Raw genomic sequence first — 27,869 nt, forward strand, 5'->3', positions numbered from 1 at the left:
TACAGTTGCATATTTGTTTTCAGAATGGGATTTTTCCTGTTAACAGGATTTACTGTTTTTCTGACTTCCTTTTCTGACCTTATACTTACCATACATGCATAAATATGTAGGCCTACATATCATACTTGCCTGTTGAGAGGAGTTTATTTCAGCATCATATAAAATAAACAATAATGATAATAATAATATTAAAGCAAACACAGCTCTGGTATCGGAATAGTATCGGTATCGGCCGATATCCAAATTCAGGTATCGGGATCGGATCGGAAGTGAAAAAATGTGGATCGGTGCATCCCTAGAAGTCATGTAACGCTTTATTTTAATTGTAAAGATCACATGAGTTGGCTAAATAGGTCAGGCCTTGAGCATGAATTTGTAAGATTTGGGGTATAAGCTAATAAAAAAAAAACATCCGTCCGTCCGTCCGTCCATCTTTAGTGGGATTTTACAGAATATTAGTGTTAAGGAATTTTTCTATATTTTTTTAAGGGTGTGTTCACACTTATAGTTCAGTTCTCTTGGATCTCATGGTCTGGACCAAAAAAGAGAATGATAGCTACATCTTTAGGTTCGTTGTTAAAAATGACTGTTAATGCTAAGCGACCCAGACCTAAATGTATCATTTTCCTTTTTTTGGTCTGGAGCAAGAGAACCTAACTACAAGTGTGAAGTACGTCTCCAAACTCATTTATAGCAGACCTCTAAAGTTTTAGCTAGAAATGGGTCTTACGTTATAACCAGACATGATGCCACAAATTGCGTCACTCTTCCACGTTAATCACGAGTTTCCTGACCAGCCACAACTGTAATGAACTAAAATGTTTTTGCTCTGTCGGGCTGGGAAATCCCGCCCACAGTAAAATCTCACTGGTCCATAATTCTTCTCCACGTATTGAGCATCAAATATGTTCTGTTTGGCTGCCATTTCTTTCACCTCAGTAAAGACAGTGTTAGAGAGTTTGTCTTAACTGTATACTATAAACATGCATTAAGTTGCACCAAGTTGTGCAGCACAAGTTTTAATTACAGTTTCTAAATTTTCTAAACTGAAACCAAAAATACTCTGAGAGTGGCCATCATGTGACCATTATCTCTTCAGACACCACCTGATGTCCACAGTTTCTACACTGAGTTTGGATGGTCAGCGCTGTAATTAACGGATTAAAATGGACGGTTAATTACCACTCATTACCGTCTTGTTTTGATGTCCAAAAGACGCCATTGGTTGACATAACAAACTCAGTATTTAGCAGCAGCAGCATCCCTGTAATGATATCATGCACAAATTTGCAAACCAAAATGACGTGATGCCACACAGGATACTGTTGTGTACAATATCTCCATAAGTAATATTTCATATTCTGTCTCAGTCACTATACCGCAGACAGGAAGTTCCTATAATAAACCCCTGGTATTTTCCCATAATCCTTTAAATATTTCTGATATCAGATGTACTTAAGAGAAAGTCAGATGATAAAAGCATGTATTGAAAGACATATTTGACAATCTAATTTAAATGTTTATTGATTGCTTTTTACGAGGTTTGACAAGTCTGCAAGTAATGCACCTAAATCCACCAAAATTCACTCACTTTACTGCATCAGCAGGGATAATGATCCTAACGTGTGTTAATATTGCATATTGTTTTAAGTTTTTTTTCCTTCCTTCATTTTATGTGACCTCTTTAAGAGCATGGGATCGGATTGTACGGTCTAACCGCTTACTTAAATAAGGCTGTATGTAAAAATGGCCTTGTATGCGAAGAACCTTCGCTGCAGATTCCCACAGTACAAAATCATCCCACTGAATTTCTTCCTTCCTGTCAGAACCTTGACATCCTGTCAAGCCTTGACATTCTGACTTACAGCAGGCTGGTTAAACTATCCCACAGCTCGGGTGTTAATATGGTAATCTTTATTAGTAGATTCTGAAGGAGTAGTTCATCACCAACTGAAAAATCTGTCATCGTTTAATCACCCTGTTTCCCAGCTCATAAAGACAGACTTCCATGAAACACAAAATTAGTTTTCTTAGATATACTTCTCTTTTTCAGTTCAACGAAAGTAAACGGTGACAGATGCTGTCAAGCTCCAAAAAAAGTAAAAAAATGCACGGTAAAAACCCCATAAGACTGGCCCACATGACTCATGTGCTATATTCTAAATATTCGTAGAATGGTTTTCTGTGTTAAACAGGACCGGAAGTCGTTATTAACTAAAAATACTGTTGAAATAACCAGTGATCCTCGATGATGCCTGAGCTGTGACGCTGGAAGGAGGCGTTGATGTGAAACATAGAAACTTGGCAAAGTAGCCTATAGTCTTAAATAATGTTAATGAAGGAATTTTCCAAAGTGATTTTCATTTTCCATGCAGTATTTCAATAACATTGCAACACTATATGAATTATCTTTTGCACACAGATTAAAAGTTTATTTTTATTTTTTATAAATTTGTGTATATGTAACACAGTTCGTTGTTATGGGAAGAAGGAGGTGGGAACCGGCAAACATTCAAGACATTCAGTACTCAAAAAACAAATACAAAATGAAAGTAAAGGCAGCAGTCCCTCACGGACGACTGCTGCCACATGTAATAAAATATAAAACACAATGTAAAATCCAGGCCTGGTCTTCTCTCAGTCTTCACTGTCGTCGCTCCTCCTTTATGCTTCCGCTCCTCCGTGAGAGATACGAGACCGGAGCGTCGCGCAGGTGTCGCTCATTATCAATCACGCCACTGGCCTCACGCAGTTCTCTCACGGCCCTCGGCCTCGTCCTGCTCGCCACTATATATATACATTTACAACATGCAAAATATTTTGAATTAAAAAAAAACTCATTGGATCTAATTCACTTATAATTATGTGGATTATTAAAACCATCTCCATATAAGGGGTTTCTGCATATTGAAATACATTTAAACGGGACCTATTATGCTTAAAGGGATAGTTCACTCAAAAATGAAAATTGTGTCATCACTTACTCAACCTTGTGTTGTTCTAAACCTGTATGGGTTTCTCTGTTCTGTTGAACACAAAAGAAGATATTTTGAAGAATGTCGGTAACCAAACAGTTGATGGACCCCATTGACTTCCATAGTGGGAAAAAAAAAATACTATGGAAGTCAATGGGGTCCATCAACTGTTTGGTTACCGACATTCTTCAAAATATCTTCTTTTGTGTTCAACAGAACAGAGAAACCCATACAGGTTTAGAACAACACAAGGTTGAGTAAGTGATGACACAGTTTATCATTTTTGAGTGAACTATCCCTTTAATTCACTTTTATATTGTTTTTGAACAAAATGATGTGTCCGCAGTGTGTGTACACACAACCACCCTATTGTGGTGAAAATCTGTCCACTCCGTTTGTTATTATCCCCATAAATATAAAAGTGTCTCCAAAGTGATGTCACAGTGGAACAGGCCCCGTCCTCGACTGGCGATTGAATCTTCCTTATTAGCATAGCTCCGCCCCTCAGTGAGCTGTACACAGTCTGCCATGTTTATCTCCTCGCCACAGCATTTAACAGCAGCATTCAAGTAAGAAATGTGTTCTTATTAAAGCTAGTAAAGTTATTCAGTCAAGAGCAGTGAGTGATTTTCTCTTTTTCTTTAGTTTTTTGATTCATATTAACAGCACATATACAGCAGTGTGTTCTGTATATTACGCTGCTTTTTCTTTAATACACAGATCTAATATACACATGCAATCTCTTTCACTGCTGTTTACATTCACAGTCATAACTGGCTGTGTTTATGTGAACTTTGTGTGTATTTGACAGTTTAAGCGCAATAAGACATGAAAGAGAAGTTAATTTTTTTAATACTCACGGGATGTGCCGTCTGACAGCCAGCTTTCCCTCAGCTTTAAAACGTATGCACATAATAACTTTCATGATGACGCTGAACTGCGATCTCACACGAGTCATGTGAGCGCGACCGCGATAGAGATGATAATCAAACAGATGTTTAGTTTTTGTCTCAGTATCCGAGGCACGAGTTGTAAAGGCTCCGCCCTCTTCTGGATAGGGGGCGGAGAGCAGCAGCTCATTTACATTTAAAGAGACATGAAAGAGAAAGAACTCAAAAATGGGCATTTACAAAATGGTGTTATAAATGATCTGTGGAGTATTTTGAGCTGGATCTTCACAGACACATTCTGGGGACACTTGAGACTTATATTAGGCTATATCTTGTAAAAAAGGGGCATAATAGGTCTCCTTTAAGATAACATTCTACATCTTGTATAAGCCCACACAGATTGTGATTTGTGTGTGTGTGGTATCATTTCTCAGTGTGGTAACGCAGTTCCTACGTGTTTCAATTTAGAAAACATTTTAGTATGAGAAAGTTATTGATAAATCATGATTTATTCATGAAAAATTTGTACCGGTTTTATTTTAGTATCTGATATACTGGTTTTGTTAATATTTTTTAATTAGATTTGTTTTTTTAGTTTTTTTGTGTGTGTTTTTGTCATTTTTGTTTTGTTTTTTAAATGTCTGTTTAGTAGACTATATATATCATTTTTTTCTTATTAGTTTTTGTAGTTTTTGGTTGTAGTTATTTTAATAACTTATACTATTATTATATTATTTTTATATTTTATAATAATATTTTTTTATTATTATTTTTACTGTATGATAATAACCATGGTTTGTACGTAGTTCACACATTTGTGCGTGCGTACGCACGGTTACTTAATGAGACCCAATGAGCGTCCATGAATGAAAATCCATTTTCTTTCAATGTTGAATGGATTTCGTCTGGCAAAACATCTAGAACATCTAGTTGAGCAATTCTTACTGACGCGTGACTTGCTTACGAAGATGAACTCACCTTTCTGACGTCAGAAGGAAATAGGCTACAGGTCACTTGATGTTGCAACTCACTATACGTCATCACACAGATGAAACAATTGACTTCATTCTGGCTTCTTACTTTCTCTTCTTTTGCTTGCCGAGCTTGAGTGATGGCTGTTTATGTAATTTTGGCAGTAGTAAACTGTTTTTGGGGTGAGTCAGCGGTAGGACTTCAGGAAGTTCTGTGGGTGATGACTTGTAGTTTTCCATGATGATTTAGGCATAACAACAGCATTACAAAAGGTGAACTTCATTTTCCTTGGAACAGGGCTGTGTCTTATCTTATCTATATTGTATATCTTGTATTTTATAAAAAATATAAAAAAAAAAACTTTTTTAATGATTTTTAAATATATATATATATATATATATATATATATATATATATATATATATATATATATATATATATATATAATATGAAGAGTTCAGATGCAAAATCCTCTAAGTGCCATCTGAAATTTTCTTCTAGAATGATAATTTTTATAAAGCTTGTATATTTCAGTTAAGTAATTTCACTTACATTACAATGAATAGGTCATTTGTATTGCCATTTAAGTGAAATTATTGAACTTAAATATACGAGCTTGATAAAAATGATCACTCTAGAAGAAAATTTCAGATGGCACTTAGAGGCTTTTGCATCTGAACCCTTCATATATATATATATATATATATATATATAATATATATTATATTATATACTTTTTTAAGGCTAAATCATTTATTTTAATTAATCTATTATCAGAGGGAACACACACTCACATACATATATATACATACATACATCCAACTGTGCCATGACTGTGCTATGTCATCTCTCTTCTACACACACACACACCTCTCTTTCCATCTCATTAGCTCACACACCTTATCTTTGACGCAGCCAGCATCGCAGCGTTCCTGTCATCCCCAGCTGTCCATCAATCTTCTGGAGCCATACCTCTGTCACATCAATAATAGTTAGTGTATATGTGTGTGCGTGAGAGAGGCTCTGCTCTGGCAGCAGTGGAAAACGTGTGTTCTCTCTCTCTCTCTCTCTCTCTCTCTCTCTCTCTCTCTCTCTAGGTCTAACCCAGGTGTAATTACTAAACAACGCATGAGACAGAGAAGAGGGGGGGCGAACGGTTAATTGCTGCTTTTCACTTAAGGAAAGTTTTGCGAACAGGGGATGGGAATGTGATGCCATTGTGCCACGTCGTCAGTACGTTAACATGTTTGACAGGTTCAATGTAGCGTCAATTTAAACCCACACAGTTAGAAATGCACACTATATGTGATCATAACGGCGTTGATCAATATTATATATATACGCAATATAAGGTTTAGGGCTGAGTGATTGAATACTCTTAGTATATTCAGATTGTTTTGCTGACAATGTAAAATGTTGTGGTTATTTTAATGCCTTTTTATTTTTCAATTAATTACAAAAAAATCATGTCATTAGACTAACTTTTAAGTGAATTGATTGAAAACTATGACAACCATTCATTTTTGTCATCTCTCAGAAATCATCACGAAAATCCTTCTTGACTTTTCTCATGTTAAAATGTTTGCGTGATAATATATGTAGGTAAATATTGCTGTTTATTTGGTGAATATAAATGAAAATGTTGAAATATTCTACATTGTGCTCATTTAGTGAAAACCCTTGATTAATAAGCATTATTGTAATAATTAACTTTTTGAGTTCAACAGTTTGAATCGAATGTACTTCTATGGCAAAAAAAAGTTTAAATATTGACTATAGACAAAAGGCTAGAAATATTTAAAAATATTGATTTACATTCACAACCGTACCGTTCAGAAGTTTGGGGTCACTAAGATTGTTAAAAAAAAATTTTAAGTGCCCACCAAGGCTTTATCTAATCAAATACAGTACAAATAGTACTATTTTGAAATATTACAATTTAAAATAACTCTTCTATTTTAATATATTAGTAGTTAATCCCTGTGATGGCAAAGTTATTTTTTTCAACAGTGATTATTTTTATTTATATATTTTTTTTGTCACGTGATTCTTCAGAAAATATTCTGATATGCTGATTTTCTGCTCAAGAAACATTTCCTATTATAAATTTTTCTTATTTTTTTGTGATAAACATTAAATTAATAAATAGTTAATGGATCTTTGTTGAAAGTACTCTTTGTTTTTGTAGTATTAAATATTATTAATATTTCAAAAATAATCATAACTTTGGAATGGTTTTGATTATCAGTCATCAAATACAATATGCACTTATCTTAAACATATTGTAACTGTTGCTACTAGCAAAGTGTTGTGCTGTTAGGATCTGGTGAAAGAGTTTAGGTGTGTAGTGTGAAAGCTGAACACACAGCATCAGGCTTGAGATGTTGTGTAGGTCGGCAGTGGCTGGTCATGGTAAAAGCTGAAACTGTTGAATCTTCACATCTGTTTGCTGCATTAACACTCGTATTTCAGCAGAAACCTTATCCTCATGTCTCTGTGAAGTGGCATCAGTGCTAAAGCTAAAGAGATTCTTACTCATTATTAGTCATAGTCAATTATATAGGTCAGGATGATCTTTTACTATTGGACCAGGCCATGTTTCATTACACTGTCATTGATTGTAAAGCTCTAAATGCCATTTTTTGTCTGTTTATTAGAACAATAGTAACGATTACACCGTAAATATTACTGGAATAAGATAGGAATTGGGTCATGTTGCAATCCAGGCTGGACTTGATTGTCGACATGTTTCATTAATTGATCCAGCATGACTCAACACATTTCATATTTGAAACAACATTAGCTTTAGGCCTTTGATTGGAAATGAAAGAATTCCATTCAAACTTCTGAAGTGAGAGATTGTTTGCCATTTTACTTTGGAAAAAAGTGTGTTGACAACTTGCTCCGTTTAAGCTTGACATCATAAAACAAATAGCTGGGAAAAAGTGAGAGAAAATGGCATAAAGTATCAAATTAAACAAGTTGATCTGAATGAGATTTTATCTAGAGACAAAACCAACCGCTGTGACCTAACCGAAGGACGACCTGTAGGCGTATCAGTATTATTATTATTATTTTATTTTTTTTGGCTGTTGTTGCATTTGTTGAATTGGAAGAAAACTAGAACGAAGTTAACATAGCTTCACACTTCACACAGGGCTGGGGGTGTCAAGGTTAGGATCACTGAACAACAGTACATGATCACACTTTAAACTTTATACTTTAAAGAATATTTAAAGGCAGGGGAGGCGATTTGTTCCAGAAAGAGTTTTTGTTATGCTGGTTGAAAGTCTCTTCACATCCTGGTTAAGTGGTCTAAATCTATTTATATGTACTGTATATATCATCTGTGGAAGGCGTAGGACCATAAATTGTTCGTCCAATCATAGTTGACCTGCCTATCAATCAACATATGTATTTTCATACCTCCACACACCCTGCTCACGCAGACGTCACACATCATCAGTGTGTTTGCCACCACAATACTATGCAGAGCTGCTTCCAAATTACAGGTGTTATATATAATTACATATAGACCACTTAACTTAGTGATTGCTATCAGGATGTGAAGAGACTTTCATCCAGCATAACAAAAAATGTTTCTGCAACAAATCGCCTTTCCTGCCTTTAACCATAAAAACAGACCGCAGGAATATTAGGCTGCTGTCACTTTAAGAGGTAATGCACAGATCCAATACACTGATACTGATACACATGTGTTGTCTTTCTCGACTGTTTAGGTTCACTTAAGACATAACCTACTATGTTTGCTAGGATACTCGCAAAGATGGGCTTGTTGACAATTTTGGTGTGAATTTGTCCGTTCAAGCGCAAGTCTTTGCAATATTCGAGAGCTGTCTGACTCTGTGGCTTTCCACACACAGCCTAAATCGTCTCACTGCGCACACACGTTTTCTTTCACGTCGTCTTGCGCTTGAATGTTTAAAGGAACCGTATGTAAGATTGTGGCCAAAACTGGTACTGCAATCACTTTCAAATGACTGTAGAGCGGTGTATCCCCTCCCCCTCCCCCTGACTCGAGGTTGCCAGATAGGCTGGCATTTTTTATCCGACACGTTTGTAGCTGCAGCTGTGGTAACTAGAGCAGAGCTGGCAACCCGGATGCCCAAACACTACTGACTTCGTGATTGGTAGATAGGTGGAGGGTGGAGCTTCAGGCCAAAACACAACATGACAACATCAACATCAGTTGAGGGCTGCAACTTCACTTTTAAATGACAATATCCTGGCTGGACTACTATTGTCAGTGATATAAGTATTTGAAATGAACATGATTTCTTAATGTCTAGTGACATATCAGGGCCATTTTATGATTAATTGAAATACATTTCTTACATACGGTTCCTTTAAATGGGCAATGGCAATGGCAACCCTATCAAAGCCGAAATGAATCTGCAGCAGTCAGGTGGTACAGGTCAGTGCTCATTAAGTTGTTTATGTTCATTATTATTGTAATATGTGCTTTGAGACATGAGGTAGTTTAACACCGTCTCTCGTGTTTGCTCCATGCTCTACGCGTTCATGTGTTTTGTAGGAGTCGTGACTTTGGAGACGCTCTGAAGGGATGGTGGGATATTATGCTTTCAAAGCTAGCTCGCTATTGCTAGCCTCTCATTTAATAAATTTGAATTATTCTTTTTTAAAGTAGTCTGAATCAATGACTCACTCATAAAGACTTCCCTTGTTTAATTACTGGATGAATCAGAATGAAATATTCAATGACATATTTTTAACAGTCACTTGTTGCCATCTACTGGTGTAATAATGTAATTGATACAATCTTTATTTGAAGCATCAAGTTCATTTCAAAAGGTGAATTCGATTTGAATGATCTGCTGTGATCTTACTTGCCAAAGATTAAATAGACATAGCCCAATTGTTGTCATTTAGGAATAAGATCGCATGAGTGTTTGAATTGTGATTGTGATCTTTTAATGATTAATCCTGCAGCTCTACTGTACGCAAAATATTTTTATGAGATTCATTGTCAGTAACCGTTCATGAAAATCTGATGTATTCCCCTAATGTGGACTAAATGTTCAAATCTGCAGTACCACAGCAAAATCAATTTGTCTGGCCAGGTTGTTCTTGCAGAATTTAAAATGAGGAGAGAGTAAGATTGGACACCCCAAAATAATAGAGATGATATTTCTTGCAAATGCTTTGTTCTCCCTATAGTTGCAGAGAAAAACAAATATGAAACACAACCAGAGTATAGTCTAAGTAGTGAATGAATGATTGTTATGAGCTGATGCTTTTAAATGACTCAAGAAATCAGTCTTGAACTCACATGTTTGAATCGGTCTAATGACTGACTGAATTGGTTGTGGTTCTCTGTAGCTTTCATCAGCCCGGAAATCGAAAGAGAACTGTTATCATGTTTTGTGTTATTCTGAAAGCGTGTGAAACTTAAATTAAATTTTAAGTTTCAGAAAGAAATTCAGAACATTTGGGCATTATAAATAGTGGAGTCACAATGGAACCGGAGCCATTTCTGAGGACAAACTCTCTTACGACACATGGAGAACTGTGAACTCATTATTAGGGTTCATGTTTGAAGGTGTCCTGTGGTTGCTAGTCATTTGCTGTCATGTGTGTGGCATATGTGTGTGTTTGCCAGTGATTCCACCATGGCACAGTTGTGTGTGTGTGTGTGTGTGTGTGTGTGTGTGTGTGTGTGTGTGTGTGTGTGTGTGTGTGTGTGTGTGTGTGTGTGTGTGTGTGTGTGTGTGTGTGTGTGTGTGTGTGTGTGTGTGTGTGTGTGTGTGAGACTGCATCCTGTGAACACCTGAGTCTGCACTGGCTCGGAGTGCATGTCCGTCTGCAGTAGCAGAAATCAGGAGAGTGCATGTGTGTGAGATGTGCACATGTAGTAATAAGGCAGACCACAGGAAGACTTGTGGCAGCGGCGACAGCCACTTCTAATTATGCACATCCGCCTTTGATGGATTTATGTGGCCCATATGAAAAGATTTGATTTGCCTTTGGGGTTTCACAGTGAACCTAAACATTGTCTATGAAATACTGTAACCTTATGACTTTATGGGTTTTGTGTTTAGTCATCAAAATCAGCCTCCTTTGAAATGTAAAAATGAACTGAGTATAACTGTGATGGAATTGAATATGATAAATGTTAAATAAAATTAAAATAAATAAATTTATTCTTAAGGCGAGTTTAACTGTAATCTACCTTATAATTATGCATTTCTGTTTTCCTAGGATTCCATTCAAAATCGGACAACCAAGGAAACAGATTGTTTCAAAAACGGTAAGAAATCCATTCTTTTTCCCAATTCTTTTCCCCATGTTTGCTGATTTCTGTGATTTCTGTGCCACAGAATGGAATTGCAAAAATAATGACTCTTTTCAAACAGGACTCTCAAACACAATAATATTAATATTTATTTTACACAATATTTACCTCCTATAATTTGCTATTAATTTATATATATTTTTTAAAACAATTCAAAAACTAAATTGAATAGTGTCTAAGATTACGCTATGTTTTGATGGTCCACTTTAGTCATTCAGCTAACTACAAGTAACTTTGCAGCTACATGTCAACTAACTCATTAAGTATTAGTAGACTATTAGGTTAGGGTTAGTAGAATAAATTGACACGTTTAGTCATTATAGTCAGTAGAATGTATATTTGGGGACCTTTTTCAATATTTAACACGAGCAGACATAGCCATTTAGTAACTCGAATGTGCAACGCTTCCAGTGTCAACTGCTGGTTAATTATTAGCTCTACAAAAGAGCTTTTTAGATGTAAACTGGTATTCCTATCATATTATTTTAATGTATTGTTTTAATAATAAAAACAGATTTGTAGCTCGAATAGTTTTACCTTTTACTGCACTGTGTTCTGCATTCACAGCGAAATAAGATGGATATAATGCAACTGTGCTATAATCTATTTAAAAAAAAAATTTAACTCCAGCTTTGGTTCTGGAAGTATTTTTCCTTATTCATTCCTCTTTTTTTTCTTTTCTTTGTTTTTTTTTTGCTTCCGGACTGTTGCACTTTATAGTGTTTGCTATATCTAGAGACCAGAATATCATGGAGACTTGAGGTTAGGGCTGCACGATATATGGTTTTAGCCTTATGGTTTCATCTTTTTGTGCTTGAATGAACACATGCATGCAAAATTGTCAAAATGCGCATCTCGGATAGTATCCTCATAAACACACTCTCGTGAACATAAACAGTTGAGAAAGAAAGTGGATGTGTATCATTGGATCCGTGCATCAGCTTTTAAAGTGACAGCAGCCTAAAATTCCCACTGCTGTCTGTCATTTATTTATTTAATTAATTAAATACAGTGAAGAATGTTATTTTACATTTGATTATTCAATTTCTGTATCTGAATACTGTCATGAATTACTTACCGGAAAAACATAAATCACTGTTTAGTTTATTTGTATCTTTGTTCTATTGTATTTATCTATGCTTGTAATTTGTTTAGGCCTATTATTTTTTATGCAGATTAACTCAAAATCACACCAATCATTCTAGAATGACTAATTATTTCCAGAATAGAGCATTTCAATTCATCTGGTGAATATTGCAATATATATATATTAGGGGTGGCACGGTTCACAAAACCCACGGTTCGGTTCGTATCACGGTTTTAGGGTCACGGTTTTCGGTTCTGTACGGTTCTTGTTGTTGTTTTTTCTTTTAATCTTTAACACTCCAAAAATTTACTTCAGCATATGATATATAGCTGAATTATCTAATTATTAATTAATTTATTTCATAAATGGGGTGTGTTTGCAAAACGCAGCTTCTCATTTCCCGTGGGCTGTGTCGGACAGTTATTTGTCACCACTTTTTGCCAGGGTTGATATTATGTCCCAGCACGGATGTACCAATACAAATAAATAAAACATTTCCAGTTAACTAGCAAAGTATTCGTTTCGTTCGTTTGTTAAATAAGAAGCAATCTAGCGCTGAAATGTGTTTTTTTTAATCAAGTGATCAAAGTGCTCGTTGCCGTTGCGATCAGTGGCGCTGATACAGTGTTCTCGTGGCTCGCGCACACACCGCAGCGGCCGCACATTCTTCACTCAGACGCGCGCTTCAGTCCGTTGAGGAGACTCTAGGCTACTCTATTCGTTCCGATGAAATCACAAAACAAAATTCATACAAATCTGTCCCTGCTTGATATACAACCGCTGATAAACATAATCGGTTTTGATGAAAAAGAAAAATATATACGAGTGCAGATTAGAACTCAGAACCTTTGACACGCTTGGCAAGTTCTGCCACTGGACCATTAAAGTACATACCGGTACGTGGAACAGTCGATCTATGTAGCCTATTTATTCACGTGAAAAAAACAACATATAGCCTAGTGGAGTTGATCTCATTAAATGTCTAAGTAAACCCAGTGTACTATTTAAATCGATTGCTGGACATTGTAATGTTATTCTACATTTGTCTGATTTATGATTTAGCATTGTATTAGCAGTAGCACGGGCACAAGGCTACATTGCGCATGCGTCGAACCGTGCGAACCGCGCGACGGACACGTGCGCACCGAACCGAGACAAGCGAACCGAACGGTTCGGATGTTTTTTCATGTACCGTGCCACCCCTAATATATATATATCGCAGAAAAACAAAATCTTGCAATGTGAGTTTTCCCAATACCGTGCAGCCCTATGGGGTGTGATCTTTTGACTGGGGCCAGTATGCAAACACCCTGCAACACTGTAGCATCGCGTCGACCAGTTTTCTCAGGCACGTGCCACTCACATTTTCTTCCACAAATGTAGAGGTCTAGTTTTCTAGTCCATTTGACTCCAATGCTGTGGTTAGAGTTTGAGTCATTGTTTGAATAGATCGACTGTGAGTTCATAAGTGCTTCTCTGTTGTGGACACCGTACACTTGTGTGTCCGTAAGTGGGCGTCCTGATCTCTTCCTCATTTTTGAGAGGTCAATCAACATCTTTTTTTTTTCTTTTTTTTCTTTTCTTATTTTCCCCTCATCACCTCATTCCCTAACACGCCTCCTTTCCTGTTACACCACACTTCCATGGTCACCCATGAGTGGGCAGGCCACAGGCCGGACACGCGGCTCTAAACGGGGTACCGACTGCCTGCCTTCCCAAATATTGTTTATTTACAGACTTTGCCCACCGAACCACAGGACAGGAACCCCTACTGCTGCAATTATGGCATCATTAACCCCCTACACACAGCGGTAGGGTGGCATGGACACAAACTAATGTGGCAACCGAAGGGCACTGCAATAATTACAGGACCTCCTGAAACTGCTGATTTCCAAATGAAAGATTTAGCTTGTTCTGTTTTCTTAATCTTTTTTTATTTATTTGATCTCGTTGGCGTTCTTCAGACATCTCGCCTAATAGCTAAAAGGTCCCAAACTGATATCCAACTCACTTTTTTCTTCTTGCATACATCTATTGGCTTTATTCTCTTGTCTTACTTTAAGGTTTTGCTAACCCACTCTGCCATGCAGATCCTGTTTTTTGTGATTACACACCCAAGAGAGCTTGTATAAAACTAGAGCACTAGTTTGCCCACACACTTCTTTAAAGAGATCTTTCTATCCATTCTTCTCCTTCCACTCTCATATCTCTCTACATGTTCTCCACAGGTTGAAAGGGACTTTGAGCGGGAATATGAGAAGCTCCAAAAGTAAGTTGACATGTCCGATGTTGTTTTTGTTTTTATTCGATGTGTTCTGTTGCCCACAGAGCTTTGAATGTTTCAGAGTATCATTAGCTAGCACTCATATATATGTTTTCCCAACAAGAACGAACAAAAGTAGTACGCCGATTTTAAAAATAGATCGACATTGGATCTGAAACCTTTTGATTTGATCAAAACCATGGCGCCAGTCTAGGTTTTCCAAAGGATTGCTACATTGGTGACGAGACCCTGAAGCATTATTTGTTTCTCCCCAATCATGACAGAGGATAAGTGATTCTTGTATATGGCACAATGAAAGTATGCTTACAGCGTTCTCAGTGCTCTAAATGAGAGGCTGACGAAAATGCCTCTAGCCTTAATCCATATGTGTTTTCATGCATAGACCTGTGTCTACAGTGACTTTCCTGGCCAGACTGTATAGACCATGTAATCCATAAATTCTGATTAATGTGAAGGGGTAAATCTCACAAAACCTCTCAATTTTTCATCCCAAAATTAAAAAAGAAAAATATTTTTAGTAAAGAAATTGAAGCCTATTTTAAGACTAATTCCCCCCCCCCCCCCCCCCCCCCACTATTTTTTAAATTAACATTAATATGCATAAAGTTACAAAAAATTACAATAAAGAATTGTAAAAACTGGAGAAACATAGTAATCTGAATTTGATTGTTTAATTCATAAGAATCAAATAATGTCTATGTGTCTAATTAATTATATACATTTGTGGGGTTCAGTGAGATCTGGACATATTTTTGTGATATTCACCCCAGTATGGAGCAATTGAGTAGTTTTAAGGAGCAAACTTTTTTTTTCACAGCTTTGTTTTGCATGCTTATCATATCCCTTTTCTTGTTGAATCAGGTTGGAGGTCGTCTGTAGAGATGTATGTGCTTACTAGCGCCTCACCTAACCATGTCGCCTTAGTTTCGTTTGTGTAGGTGGAGTCTCAGTCAGTACAAAGAGTTATAAACCATATATCACTTATACACAAGCACTTGTGGTGTGGGCACGGACATGTAGGGGCCTGAACTCTTGTCTGAGAGGGCCGCTCCTTTGGTTTGATTGCTATCAGAATACCTCACATTACGCAACAAAACACACCCAGAGAATGTGATGCCCGTTGTCTTCATGAAACTCTTTTGTGGTCCTCTTTTTGGGGGGTGCACTTCCCAGAGCACTACATACGTTTCGTCATCAGATTTAGTTTTAAAAATGAATATTCTTTCTGTCATCCTGTACTAATAACCCTCATGTCTTTCCAAACCTGTATCACCTTTTATTCTATGGATCACAAAAGGAGCAATTTCGTAGATTGTGCTGGTTGCTGTTTTCCATGCAATTACAATAAACGAAGACCAAAGATTTCAGTTACATTTTTCAAAGCCATATTATGTTTTCTTTGTGTTCATTCATTGATTCATATGGATTAATTTTACAGTGTGTTTATTATATTTTGGAGCATTCAAATTTTGGGTAGATTGACTTTCAGTTGATGGGCAAAAAAATCAGGGTTCATTAAAAATATGTTCATTTGTCTTTCGAAAATGAACGAAAGTCTTATGGGTTTAGAACGACATGATGCTGAGTAAACAATGACAGAGTTTTTATTTTTAGGTTAAAAACCCAATGGTGTGAGCCTAATAATATCCTTTACTATAGTAAAATGAGGGGCTCACCTTCTTTATTAACTTGTCGCCGCACATTTTGGCATGAAAATTCACACTTTGTGCCAGTAGGACGTGCATGTAGTCGTTGCGTTTATCTTTTCTCCTCCGTCTACCCCCCGTATTCATTCGTCAGAATGTGGGGGTTTGGTGCTAATGTGTTGGCTTGTAACCTGCGCTAACTCTAAATGCCATTCACATGTTAGAAGGAGGCGTGCTGCTAGCGTGTTCGCATGACAGCCGTCTGGAGCAGCTGGGCCAATGCTACTCTATTAGCACCTACCGTAATGGCCCCTTTATCTCGTCTTGTTAAGAGTCTTTCTTTTCATTTCTTGCCAGTTAACCATGATTCCCACCTCCTCCTCCTCTTTATCTCTTCAATTGTTTTTTTTTTTCTTGTTTTTTTTTTCAGCATCCTGTTATAAAGGTGATATATTTTCCCACCATTTTTTTGTCCACCTTCATTTTCTTTGTAGAGCCAAAAAAAAATCTTTTTTTTTTTTTTTTTTTGCAATTTCAGAAACGTTTCCCCCGTTCTCCGGTTTGCTTAATTGCTGTAATAAGTGCAGTGTGAGGTGCCTCGGGGGAGTCCCCCAGTCCGTGTCTAATTTTCCATCTAATTGATTATAATGAACAGCTCCCCCATCACCGCCGCAAACACACACTCATGCGAGCGCGAGTCGGATGCTATAGTGCGGTAATTGCAGTTGTTAACACCCCCAGCGGGTGTGAATGGATCAACACTGTGAAAGACCCTGTGAATGATCTCTTCTGCCTCTCAGGAAATGTTACTGTTGTACAGAAACATGAATGGATACTCACAGATGAGCGGATTTAAAATAGATCCGGTTGTTTTATCTCTGATTTAAGTATGATATGAGCATTTACTACTGTAATATGATCAGATGACGGTCGAGAATAGAAATGCTTCACTGCTAAGTGTTTTCAGCAGATAGTGGTGATCATTTCTGCTGCGGATACACCTAAATGATTCCTAAAATACATTTATTTGTGCCTTTTGTCAAGGAGAGATGTTCTGCTTATGTGCTTTATAAAGCCCCTTACGCTTATGTTGAAGAAAGGATGTGAACATCTTAAACTAGAATATCACTGTGACTTGACTTACACCTTAGTTTTGTACAGGCAAGCACTCGTAATAAAGAAATATACTTTGGAATGGTTGTGTGTGTGTATATATGCATGTATGTATAATTGTGTGTGTGTGTGTGTACATATGTAAATATATACGTATATAATGTGTTTGTATATATCTATGTATATGTCTGTAAATATCTACACACACACACACACACACACACGTTGTGTTTTCATGTTTTATGGGGACTTTCCATGAACATTAATGATTTTTATTCTGTACAAACTGTATATTCTCTTCCCTTACACTAAACCTACCCATCACAGAGAACTTTCTGCATTTTTACATTTTCAAAAAACATAATTTAGTCTGATCTATAAGCTGTTTTCCTCATGGGGACCAAAAAATGTCCCCACAAGGGCAAGGATTTCGGATTTTGCCATCTTTGTGGGGACATTTTGTCCCTATAATGTAGTGTTCACCAAGCACACACACACACACACACACACACACACACACTTTTGACCAATGTGTTCTTGCTGAATTTTCGTAAAAATGGAAGAAAAAAATATTAGGCTAATGTTCTTAATTTTATTGAACCCCTCTCCTCCCTTTTTTTTTTTAGGTTGGAAGAACAGACAAAGAAACTGCATAAAGACATGAAGAAAAGCACAGAGGCTGATTTAGGTTTGTGATTGTGATGATTCCCTGTTTGCTAATGTTGACTTATCTAAATATAACTCCTCTCCACGCTGATATAATTGCTTTTACTGGTCATAAAGAAAGGAAATCTTACCATTGTGTTCAATTTTAAAGTCAATATAAGCTTACATCAACTCTAGACTTACACTGAACCGTCATCTATTTCACTTTTGTATTTTCTGCTCTGATATTGACAGATATTTGTAGAATTCAGTGAACATTAATTAAAAAAATGTAAAAGATGTATTACGGAGCTGAATATTACACTTTGGGTCGCTGATAGCATTATTAAAGGGATGTTTTGGATTCAGTAAACCCAGATTGAAATTGTATGGGTTTGACTGTAGAGACATATGGTAGTATTTTTATTTGTGCAGGTCTTAAACAGTCTTCAGTTTGATATTAAACACTCTGCAGATACCCTGTGTAAAAACAAAACCCACATTTTTCTATGTAGATTAGCGTCTGGAGACACTGAACATCATACACTTAACGACTGAGGATCACAAACTTCTAGACTTTCAAGTAATTTCAAACTCAAGAAACTCGCATGAAAATGTGCACATTGTTGCTAGGAGATTAATGACAAATGATATCAATATGTGTTCTATAATCAGCTCAAAATATCAGACATGATTAATATCCTCTGACTGGATGGAATCATCGTCTAAAGCTAAATAATCAGAGTCTGTTCCCATCACACACTATGAATTTCTGATAGTCAGAGCCAGCCTGCAGATTTTCGCTAACTAACGTCCAATTATTTGCAAACGATTTGCAGTGTATCCCAGCCTTTAATTCCATGTTTGTGTGTGTGGAGTAAACGGTGCTTTCCGGTATCACTGCATATTGTGTGAAAGTTACCAGGTTTATCGGTTTGATCATTTATGTTGTCATGACAATGAAACTTTATATAGTCAAGGCCTTGTCTCATACAGACTTGTGTAATGTTTAAACCCGAGGCTATACTTTGGAAACAATTTGAGTGTTTCTGAATTAATCAGGCAGGTATAATGCCACAAATGCCTGTTTTGAACCTCAAACATTCCTTGGAGCGTGTCGACATGTTTAATAATGAACATGTAAAGGTCAAGAGGTGAATGCCGATTTCCACAGAATTCTAATAGTTTTCTGTTGATTTCCAACTCTGTGCAGGCCTAGCTATGACAAGGAACCACATTTTGCTGAATGTCAATTAGATGGAAATAAAGCATGAGGATAATTTTCTCTCTTTTCATTTTTGTCCTATAAAGGAAACTCATTTGTCAGGTTACAGTGAGTAACGTGCCACACAGCTCAGTTGCACTTGCTTCATCAGTCCTTCACCACATGGAGGCACATCAGCGGTGTATGTGCATGTTACGTATCAACAGACATGGACCTTTTAGTTAACAAAAGTATATTGAAATGCTCCCCATGCGTATCGGCAGGTCAGAGATATTTCGAATCTGTAAGATACCAGGCAAAACAGAACAAAAAGAACAAAGATTTCCAGCGCCGCTCCACAACTTTGTTCCATGCAGGTTGGAAGGGGTCGTTAGAGAGTTGACAGATGATGAATATTCACTAAAGAGCTCTGATCGTGTAGTGATGCCTCAATAGTGCCAACGCCAATTACAGTCCGTCGCCTTCTTTGCCAGAGCTGCTTAAAATCAGAATGCTGATCAGATGAGCACGTCAGCGTCAATCCAGATCAGACGCACACGAGGCAGGAAGCCAGATAAAACATCCAGCCCTCGACACCCCACAGCCCAAACACAGGAAAGACTTGATTTACTTCAGATAATTGGGGCAAAGTCAAGAAAGAAGGGGAAAGTTTCTTCATTTCGGTCCCTGTATGATGAATATGGATGTCTTCCTTTTTAAATTTGAGAACTATGATACACATTCATTTTGTAAATATAAAAATAATCATTATAATAATAATAATAATAATAATAATGATATTATTATGATATATTAATTTAGTAATAATAATAATAGGCTATAGTATTTCTGCAACCCCACGACAATAATAGTATCATCATTATATTATGTTATTCATGGTTTAGTGCACAGATAAACAAGAGTCCCATTTTGCCATATGTTTGAATGTTTAAAACCACTTAGCACTCTTAAGTACTTGCCACCTTTGCAGATGGTGACTGCTGATCTTTTTAAACCAGTAATCATTATTCTGTTTGTAGATGACATGCATGAAGTCCCGCCGATGGGGGGGGGATGGACCGTTCAGACATTTTTTCTGCTGTTGTGGCCATTCCTTTTGTTTTTAGGATAAATGCTAACTGGTTTTGTTTGTTTTTCAGCCATGTCTAAAGCAGGAGTGAAGATCTCAGGGGACTTGTTGGGTAATCCGTTGTGTGAGCAGGATCAGGCTTTCCTTGAATCCATGAACGCTCTGGATACAGCCATGAAGAGAATGGATGCGTTCAATCAGGAGAAGGTGAGATTTCGTTGAAAAAGAACAATGTTTCCCGATCAAGATTTTTGTGCCCTTGTTCCGAGTCATTTAGCATCGAGTATCTGGCGATACCAAGTCCTGATCCGATACTTGTATTTTCCTAGTGCTTGGTGCACACTTTAAGTACATTAAAGTTATTAAAATCAATCCAATGTATACAGGGGTAGGGGCTCAGATGAAAAAAGGGGGGGCATCTATCAGTACAGAGTAAATCCAACATCATAATTGTTACAGTAGTTATATTTATAGGCCTGCATTATTTATAAGACAGTGGTAGATGCAAACATCTGCTACAATGGTAAAGCTTTTAAATAGACTGTGTGGTCAATTATGAATATGGGACTACTGATATAAACTTCTTGCCGTTTATATGTACATTAAGCAGAGAAATTGAAAAAATATATGGATATGATTAGAAAGCATATGAAGCTTGCGGTGCCAGAATGCCAGTCTGTCAGTCCGAACGAAGCAAGACGCAACCCATAGAAACGTGTTATGGCAAAAACGGTTTAGACAGTGTGATTGGAGATAAAAAATAAACCGTAAATAAATGACTTTTGAGTGATACAAAAGTACCCTAGACGGGGTAAACCCAGCCCGATCTGCCGGCGATTTAAAACCTGTACATTCTTCTATCCTGCTTCCGTTACAAATTTGCGGGGACCAATCACAAACTGGCTTATTCACCTGACACGTTATTGGCGGGTTTAATCCAATCCAATTCCTTTTAACCTCTCGACGATGCTCAATGGCTTCTTTAGTTTAGCAAACAAATCGCTCGAGTGGGTGTAAATACCACTCACTTTCATGTTTTTTTTTTTGCACAACCTGCAAAAATCGCTCGATGCCATTGGTGCTTCTGCAAACCGCTGATCAATGCTCCAAACCAACACGTTTGTTGACACGTTTCCTGCCTGGAGTTTTCGCTGCAAAAGTACGTCACCTGGATCGTTGGTCTGATTGGTTGAAGGACTATCCAATTGTGCACAGAGTCATTTGAACTATGCCCGTTGATCACGCCTCTTGTGCAGTAGAAAATACAGAGCGGAATCCCCAGACCAATTTTCAATCTTAAAAGATTGAGCTTGGTCTGATGATAGCCAGACTAAAATAACCCATCAAACATGCTTAACATAGAAGCTCGAGTGTGCGTGTGTGGCACGCTACAACAGACATCACTGGTTCTAACGAGTCACGCACATTTGAGCTGCTTCTTTTCTTTTGAATGGCGGTTGGCAAACCAGGGTTGCAAGGTCTGTGCAACAAAAGTAGCCCAATGCGATTTTATCCATCGGGAGGCCGAATTCTCCACTGAATTTGTTCATCTGGGGGGGGTTTTTGGGGGGGTTGGAGCACTGGAATCGTACGTACGGGGGTGGAAATCAACTCGTGGAAAAAAGATTATTAAAAAAACAACTTAAAAGTAGCCCAGTTCTGCGGGAAAACCACGGACTTGGCAACACTGTGGCAAACCCACTTGAAGGTGCATACCGTCACCTTCTACACGACACCTGCGTGACTGTTGACGGAAAATAAAGGATCGGGCTTAGGATAGCCGATACGATCAGTTAAAAAAACGCTTAATCTAAATTATTAATCTTATGAAAAGAATTATGTTAAATTATAAATGGTTTGTATATCTTGTCATTCCCATTTATCTCAGAATGTATTTTGAAATCTGCCATTTTGATGGCTAATAAGTGCTTGGTTCAGCTGACAGTTTTATTTTTATTTTTTGGGACAGGCTAGTGCTGATCTGGCTCTCAGCACAAAGTCTGACCAACCAATAATCACAGCTGTGAAATATCCTCAAATACCATTCAAGCCTCATTCTATATCAGACCTTTTGAACTATGATCTATGAGAGTTTAACAGCTTAAAGGGATAGTTCACTTTGAAATTAATTTTTGGTATGTTTTAGCTTACCTCAAGGGCATCCAAGATGTAGGTGTCTTTTTTTCCGCAGTAGTTTCAATTTTGATATTTTTAGGTCAAACCGTTCTTGTCTGTCAGTCATAATGCAGGTCTATGGTCACGGTCTCAAAACACATGCACAGAGTCCAAATTAAAACAATTCCCCGTCGTCCAAATTAAACAATTCCCCATCGTAAGTACACATTGATGGCCTAAGACACGAAACGAGCGGTTTGTGTGAGAAAACGAACAGTATTTATATCGTTTTTACCACTTATACACAGCCATGTCGAAGTGATCTGATCTGACGTGTACGCAGACTGGTGCATAGATATATACACTAGATGTCGCCTTAAAGACATTAGTTCAATGAACTGCCGTAGACAAGGCGACATCTAGTGTGTATATGTCTATGCACCAGTCTGCGTACACGTCAGATCAGATCACTTGGACATGGCTGCGTATAAGTGGTAAAAACGATATAAATACTGTTCGTTTTCTCACACAAACCGCTCGTTTCGTGTCTTAGGCCATCAATGTGTACTTACGATGGGGAATTGTTTAATTTGGACGACGGGGAATTGTTTTAATTTTGACTCTGTGCATGTGTTTTGAGACCGTGACCATAGACCTGCATTATATGACTGACAGACAAGAACGGTTTGACCTAAAAATATCAAAATTGAAACTACTGCGGAAAAAAAGACATCTACATCTTGGATGTCCTTGAGGTAAGCTAAAACATACCAAAAATTAATTTCAAAGTGAACTATCCCTTTAATCAAACACCTTAATCAGACACAGCCAATGACCGCTTTGGTGCGCTCGTTATTATTTTTGTTCACATTGTGTTGGCCAATATGTATTAGGATTATACTGACACCTAGTTATGTGAATGCAGCATCACACACACACATTTTCGATACGATACGGTTGTCTCAGTATTTGCAGTCATTTATTACATTTATTTCATTAACGAAAGTGTCCAGTACCGATTAATATTCATCTGATCTCAAAATGTATGCTCCCATGAGGCGACCCGCTCCATGTAAAATATATGATATGACTGTAATCTCATGTAAGTTAACTTTTTCCTTAAGTACTATTCATTTCATTGGGGCTAAAACTTTTTAATGAGGAAAAAGTTACTTTTTACCATCTTTAAATATCATATGCTCCGCCCCCACTTCGACCAGAAGTATTTGGGCTTTGTAAGCTGCTTCTTATTAGGCAGTGATACTTATTTGCATAACAAGCAAGTGAATGTGAGACATGTTTATGTTTTAAGCGTATATTGCCGCCACTAGATCTGGCTCACTCACCTCTAGGCCCACACAGAATCTGTACACTTTTTATCTTTCCATATTTCTGTACTAATTGTGGGGGGGAAATCAGTGGAATTCTGCAGATTGGATTTCATTATGGTAAAATATGTTTGTGTACTGCACTTGTATTGGTAACTAAAAGCATGATCAAATTAGACAAAACATTTAAAAAATGTCCACACAGATCCCCAAAAGCTCACATTTACACTCCCTCAACTAGGGATGTGCCCGAAGCCTAAATCCGAATTCGGAAATGTGCGGAAAATTCATAACGCTTTCTAAGGAGCCTCTAAAGGGACCATAGTTAGGCTTGCTGCAGTAGTCGGTTACATTACAATACTGTTTCTATAACCATAGTTTTCCGACAAATATTATGATTAAATGGTGTATAACGTTGCATCTAAAATGTACAAAAGATTATAATAAAAAATAAAAAAAACTTTGAAGTGTCCTGTGAAATCCATTCTTGCAAAATCCGTGCATGAAATCTGTTCTGGACGATCCTCTTGTTTGTTAACATTCTTAATTCTGAAGCAGGCTTGAATTAGTTCGAAATTTACACATCCTTAATATTTGCATCTGAGTAGAGCTCGTGGTTATGGTAAGGGGCGGGACATTTCCGGAACACACGCTGCCAATCACAGCACACCGGGCCAGCTAACCAATCACAGCACATTTTGTGTTTCGGAAGGAGGGGCTTCATCGAAACCGGAACGAAGAGGCACGTTTGTCCCAGACTGGGGAGAGTGGAGCTGTAATTGTGTTAAATATGTGAAAAAGAATGTGTTTATTGAACAATCAAGCATGAAAGCATATTCTAGTACACCCCAAAAACAAAGTCAAGACTTCGTAAAAGGGCATAATAGGACCCATTTAAGAACATCCAGGGTTAAGTGTCATATGTTTAAGGGGACAGTGGTGATGACTCAAGCATTTTATGGGTTTAAACCTACAAACTTTGGTTATCCATCCAAATGATTAAAGACTATTTCAAACCACCCTCAGAGATTGTTCTTAACTTGACCCAGAGTTTACCGCAGCCCTCATGGCGTGAGAAGCTTAAAAACAGCAAGACTGGAACAATGAGTCTTAAGGTGCAGTCACATGCTCAGAGCGAAATAATCAATGTAATTTTGCATGAGGGTTAGGCCGAATGATTTCCCCAGCTAAGATTTTGCAATGGGTTCCAGTTGTACACACGAATTTGCCACGTTGACTAATAGAAATCTGCTTTGTTAGAAAATTACTTTGGTGTGAGCTGTGCTTCATACATTGAACCTTGAACCAGTGAACCTTTTTTGCCTACAAAATTTCGCTAATGTGTCTGTATATATTTAAAATACCAGTGCAATCCTCCTCCCCCCAAATAACTCATTTTGTTTGTCTTCCCAATAGCTGTCCTTATGACCATATGAAGCAAAGTTGGTTAATGTTTATGTATAACTTCATCTCTGTTTTGTACATCTCAAAAATGAACCATAGACCAACTTCATTTCTGCCTTGCAACACCTTCTAACCCGTGTTTATTTTCTACTTTTGGCCGAGAAAAATAGTTGTGTTTCTGACTTTGGCAGAAGTACGTTCTGTCTTCCCTCCAGCAGATTGGGTATGAGTAAGTTTTTCTCACAGCAGACCCCACGCCCTTCCACACTCAGCGTGCACATGCATCTTCAAATGAGTCCCATCTCTGCGTTGCTATCTTCTGTTTCCTGCTGCTGCTGACACTGATCGTTGTCTCTTTCCCCTCTCATTTCCCCACATTGGAGTCAGTCCTTTCTTTTGAAAGTGGTTAAGAGCCCTTAAGCGATATGCTCAGCACTGACTGCATGTCAGAAGAGTAGCGCTCATCTTCTCTGGTCTATCGCCTACAACCTCCGCCCTGGAAACTGGGTCCTTCACGTGACTCGCGCCAACACTCCCAATGCATTGAGCTCTATGGGATGAAACGCCAAGCCGCAGCACTGCTCCCAGCATGAAGAGGTGTAACATGATGCTCAAAGCAAGCATTATAACTGGTTTGCACGATTTCTACTTTGACACATTCTGCTGACCATTCAAAGCTCAGCTATTTACTATTTTCAGACTTTTACTGTAGAACTTTGAAGGCCAATTATGACTTTTAGGGGAAATGCACTGTTTTTTTGTTTTTTGTTTTTTTGATGCATCACACCTTTTATCTGTTCTAAGATCGGATATGTTACCCAATGCATTAGCATGTCTTGTCAATCATTCAGATGTCTTGGTGTTTTCTTTATGAGATTCTTGAGAGGGTTAGTATGCCTAAAAAGGAAAATGCTGTTGTCATTGACTTTTATCCTTCATGCAAATCCAAACCCACACAACTTTCTTCTGTGCCAAAAAATAAATAAATTCCTGGTTCATAGTGACCAATAATCTCCAAAAAATTGAAGCATCATCACCATAAATCACCATAAAAGTAGTTAATCTGACTTTTTTCTCTGTTTTCAAATTATATTGCAGCTTTGTGTGAGAAACGGAACAGATTTAAGTTGTTATTCACTGATAATCTTTCTTCCAGTCAGCTGTTAATTCCACAACCAATGAAACCAGGTCATTTTAATAAACTGGCTAATCGATACTCACAAATACCCCTTTTCCACCAAGGCAGTGCTGGTGCCGGGAGCCGGTGCCTACTCGCAAACCAGTTCTTTGTGTTTCGACAGCCAAATAACCGGTTCTCGGCCAGGAAAATTGGTTCCAAAGCGGCACCAACTCTTTGCTAGACTAGAACCGTTCTTTTACCACGTCATGCTTACGTCGGGGGCTGGGGGCGGGGGTTATTGTCGAACTTCTTCTCGAACGTAACCTCCGTCTATAGTAATCCAGACGAGCGGCACAAATGTGTTCTAAACGTCTTCTTCTGACCCCAATATAGGATCGCAAAGCCAGGAGAAACATTTGCAGAAAGACGATGTTGTCCGCCATTGTAATTGTTATGCTTGAAGTTGGCGCAAGCGTTTCTGGGAAAGCTAAGACGTATGGCAACGTACACAGTGACGTAATGACGTCGTTCGCTGGGCTCTCTAGTCAGTGGAAAAACAAACAGGTTCTGAGAAGGTTCGCAATTTGAGCCAGCACCAGTTCTGAACCAGTTCTTTTTTGGTGGAAAAGGGTCAAATTAGACTGATTTGCTTTCTAGTTTTATTCACGGATTCAGCGTTCTCGTGTTAACAGCTCACTAGAAAGGATGATTACCTGTGAATAATGACATCAGTTTCAGACTCTGCTATCGTGCGACTTCAGATTTGCAACACAAAGATTATTTATTTTTTATTTTTTTTGAGTACCTTTTGTGTTCCTCAAACCTTATTTTGTTTATCTATCTACATGATCCTCCATTTACATAATACAAATATATTCTTTTGTTGTCCTGATGAGATTTACAGTCATTTACTCCATATTTTTTGAATGTGGTTGCCGTCAGCTGATAATCAAAGCCAACAATAGTTGATCAGTCAAACATGTCGTGGAGATACAGTGTGAGATACACCACGAGTGCCTCTAGCTGTAATGCAAACCACAGCTCGGCAGATCTCAGAAATAGCAGATTGAAGCCTGATGCAAATATCCTTGCTCTCCGCTGACCCCTCTGTCAGATTCACCAAAGCCAAATGCTTTCTGCAGCGCTCTCCTCTTCGCCTGAGCACCGTTTTCTCATACTCTACTGTATGGGCACTTGGCAGGCGAACGGCGCTCTATCCGTGGGCGACTAGAGATGTTAGCACAGCTGATTTTTCAGCTCTGCATTTTGCAGTGTGCTGGTGTGAATTTCCCTCCTTAGGATGCTTGAATGGTTAATAAGACTTCCATGAATCACATAGCAAACCTGCAAAAACTCCCCCTGTTCTTCAGATTGAGAGGTTTTGTCACGGTAGCCAAGCAAATCATATTTGTGTTATATAAAGATAACTAAGCCGTTGTCTTAGCTCTCAGTCGAGGGTAAGATGGATTGCCCCGGGGTGGATACAAATAGGCAGGAAAATGTTATGATAATAAGTGTAGCTTCATTTTAGGCCTTCACCGGGTATTTTTAAGTCATGTTTTAGCAGCTTTAAGGCTCTAGAGAGTAATGTTTAATAACTAGCAGCCATGATGGTGAGGAGGAATATCGATTTTTCCAGGGTTTGTATGCATTGTATGTATT

General features: G+C 37.8%; 1 protein-coding gene and 1 long non-coding RNA gene across 2 annotated transcripts in view; one reads left to right on the top strand and one right to left on the bottom strand.

Moving 5' to 3' along the window:
• bin3 (bridging integrator 3) overlaps positions 1-27,869 on the top strand; it is a 60,355-nt gene that overhangs the window by 3,614 nt on the left and 28,872 nt on the right. Inside the window, exons 2-5 of the mRNA XM_082188814.1 lie at positions 11,078-11,126; positions 14,487-14,527; positions 17,928-17,989; positions 20,311-20,447. Of these exons, the coding sequence (XP_082044940.1) occupies positions 11,078-11,126; positions 14,487-14,527; positions 17,928-17,989; positions 20,311-20,447 (289 nt within the window). The remainder of the gene's footprint in view (positions 1-11,077; positions 11,127-14,486; positions 14,528-17,927; positions 17,990-20,310; positions 20,448-27,869) is intronic.
• Positions 6,205-9,041, bottom strand: LOC309513085. The gene is made up of 2 exons (XR_014211285.1): positions 8,544-9,041; positions 6,205-8,335 (listed from the first exon to the last, which is right to left on the bottom strand). It is a non-coding gene; the product is annotated as an uncharacterized lncRNA (long non-coding RNA).

Source organism: Leuciscus leuciscus (assembly GCF_965113295.1).
Source record: "Leuciscus leuciscus genome assembly, chromosome: 13".
NCBI lineage: Eukaryota > Metazoa > Chordata > Actinopteri > Cypriniformes > Leuciscidae > Leuciscus > Leuciscus leuciscus.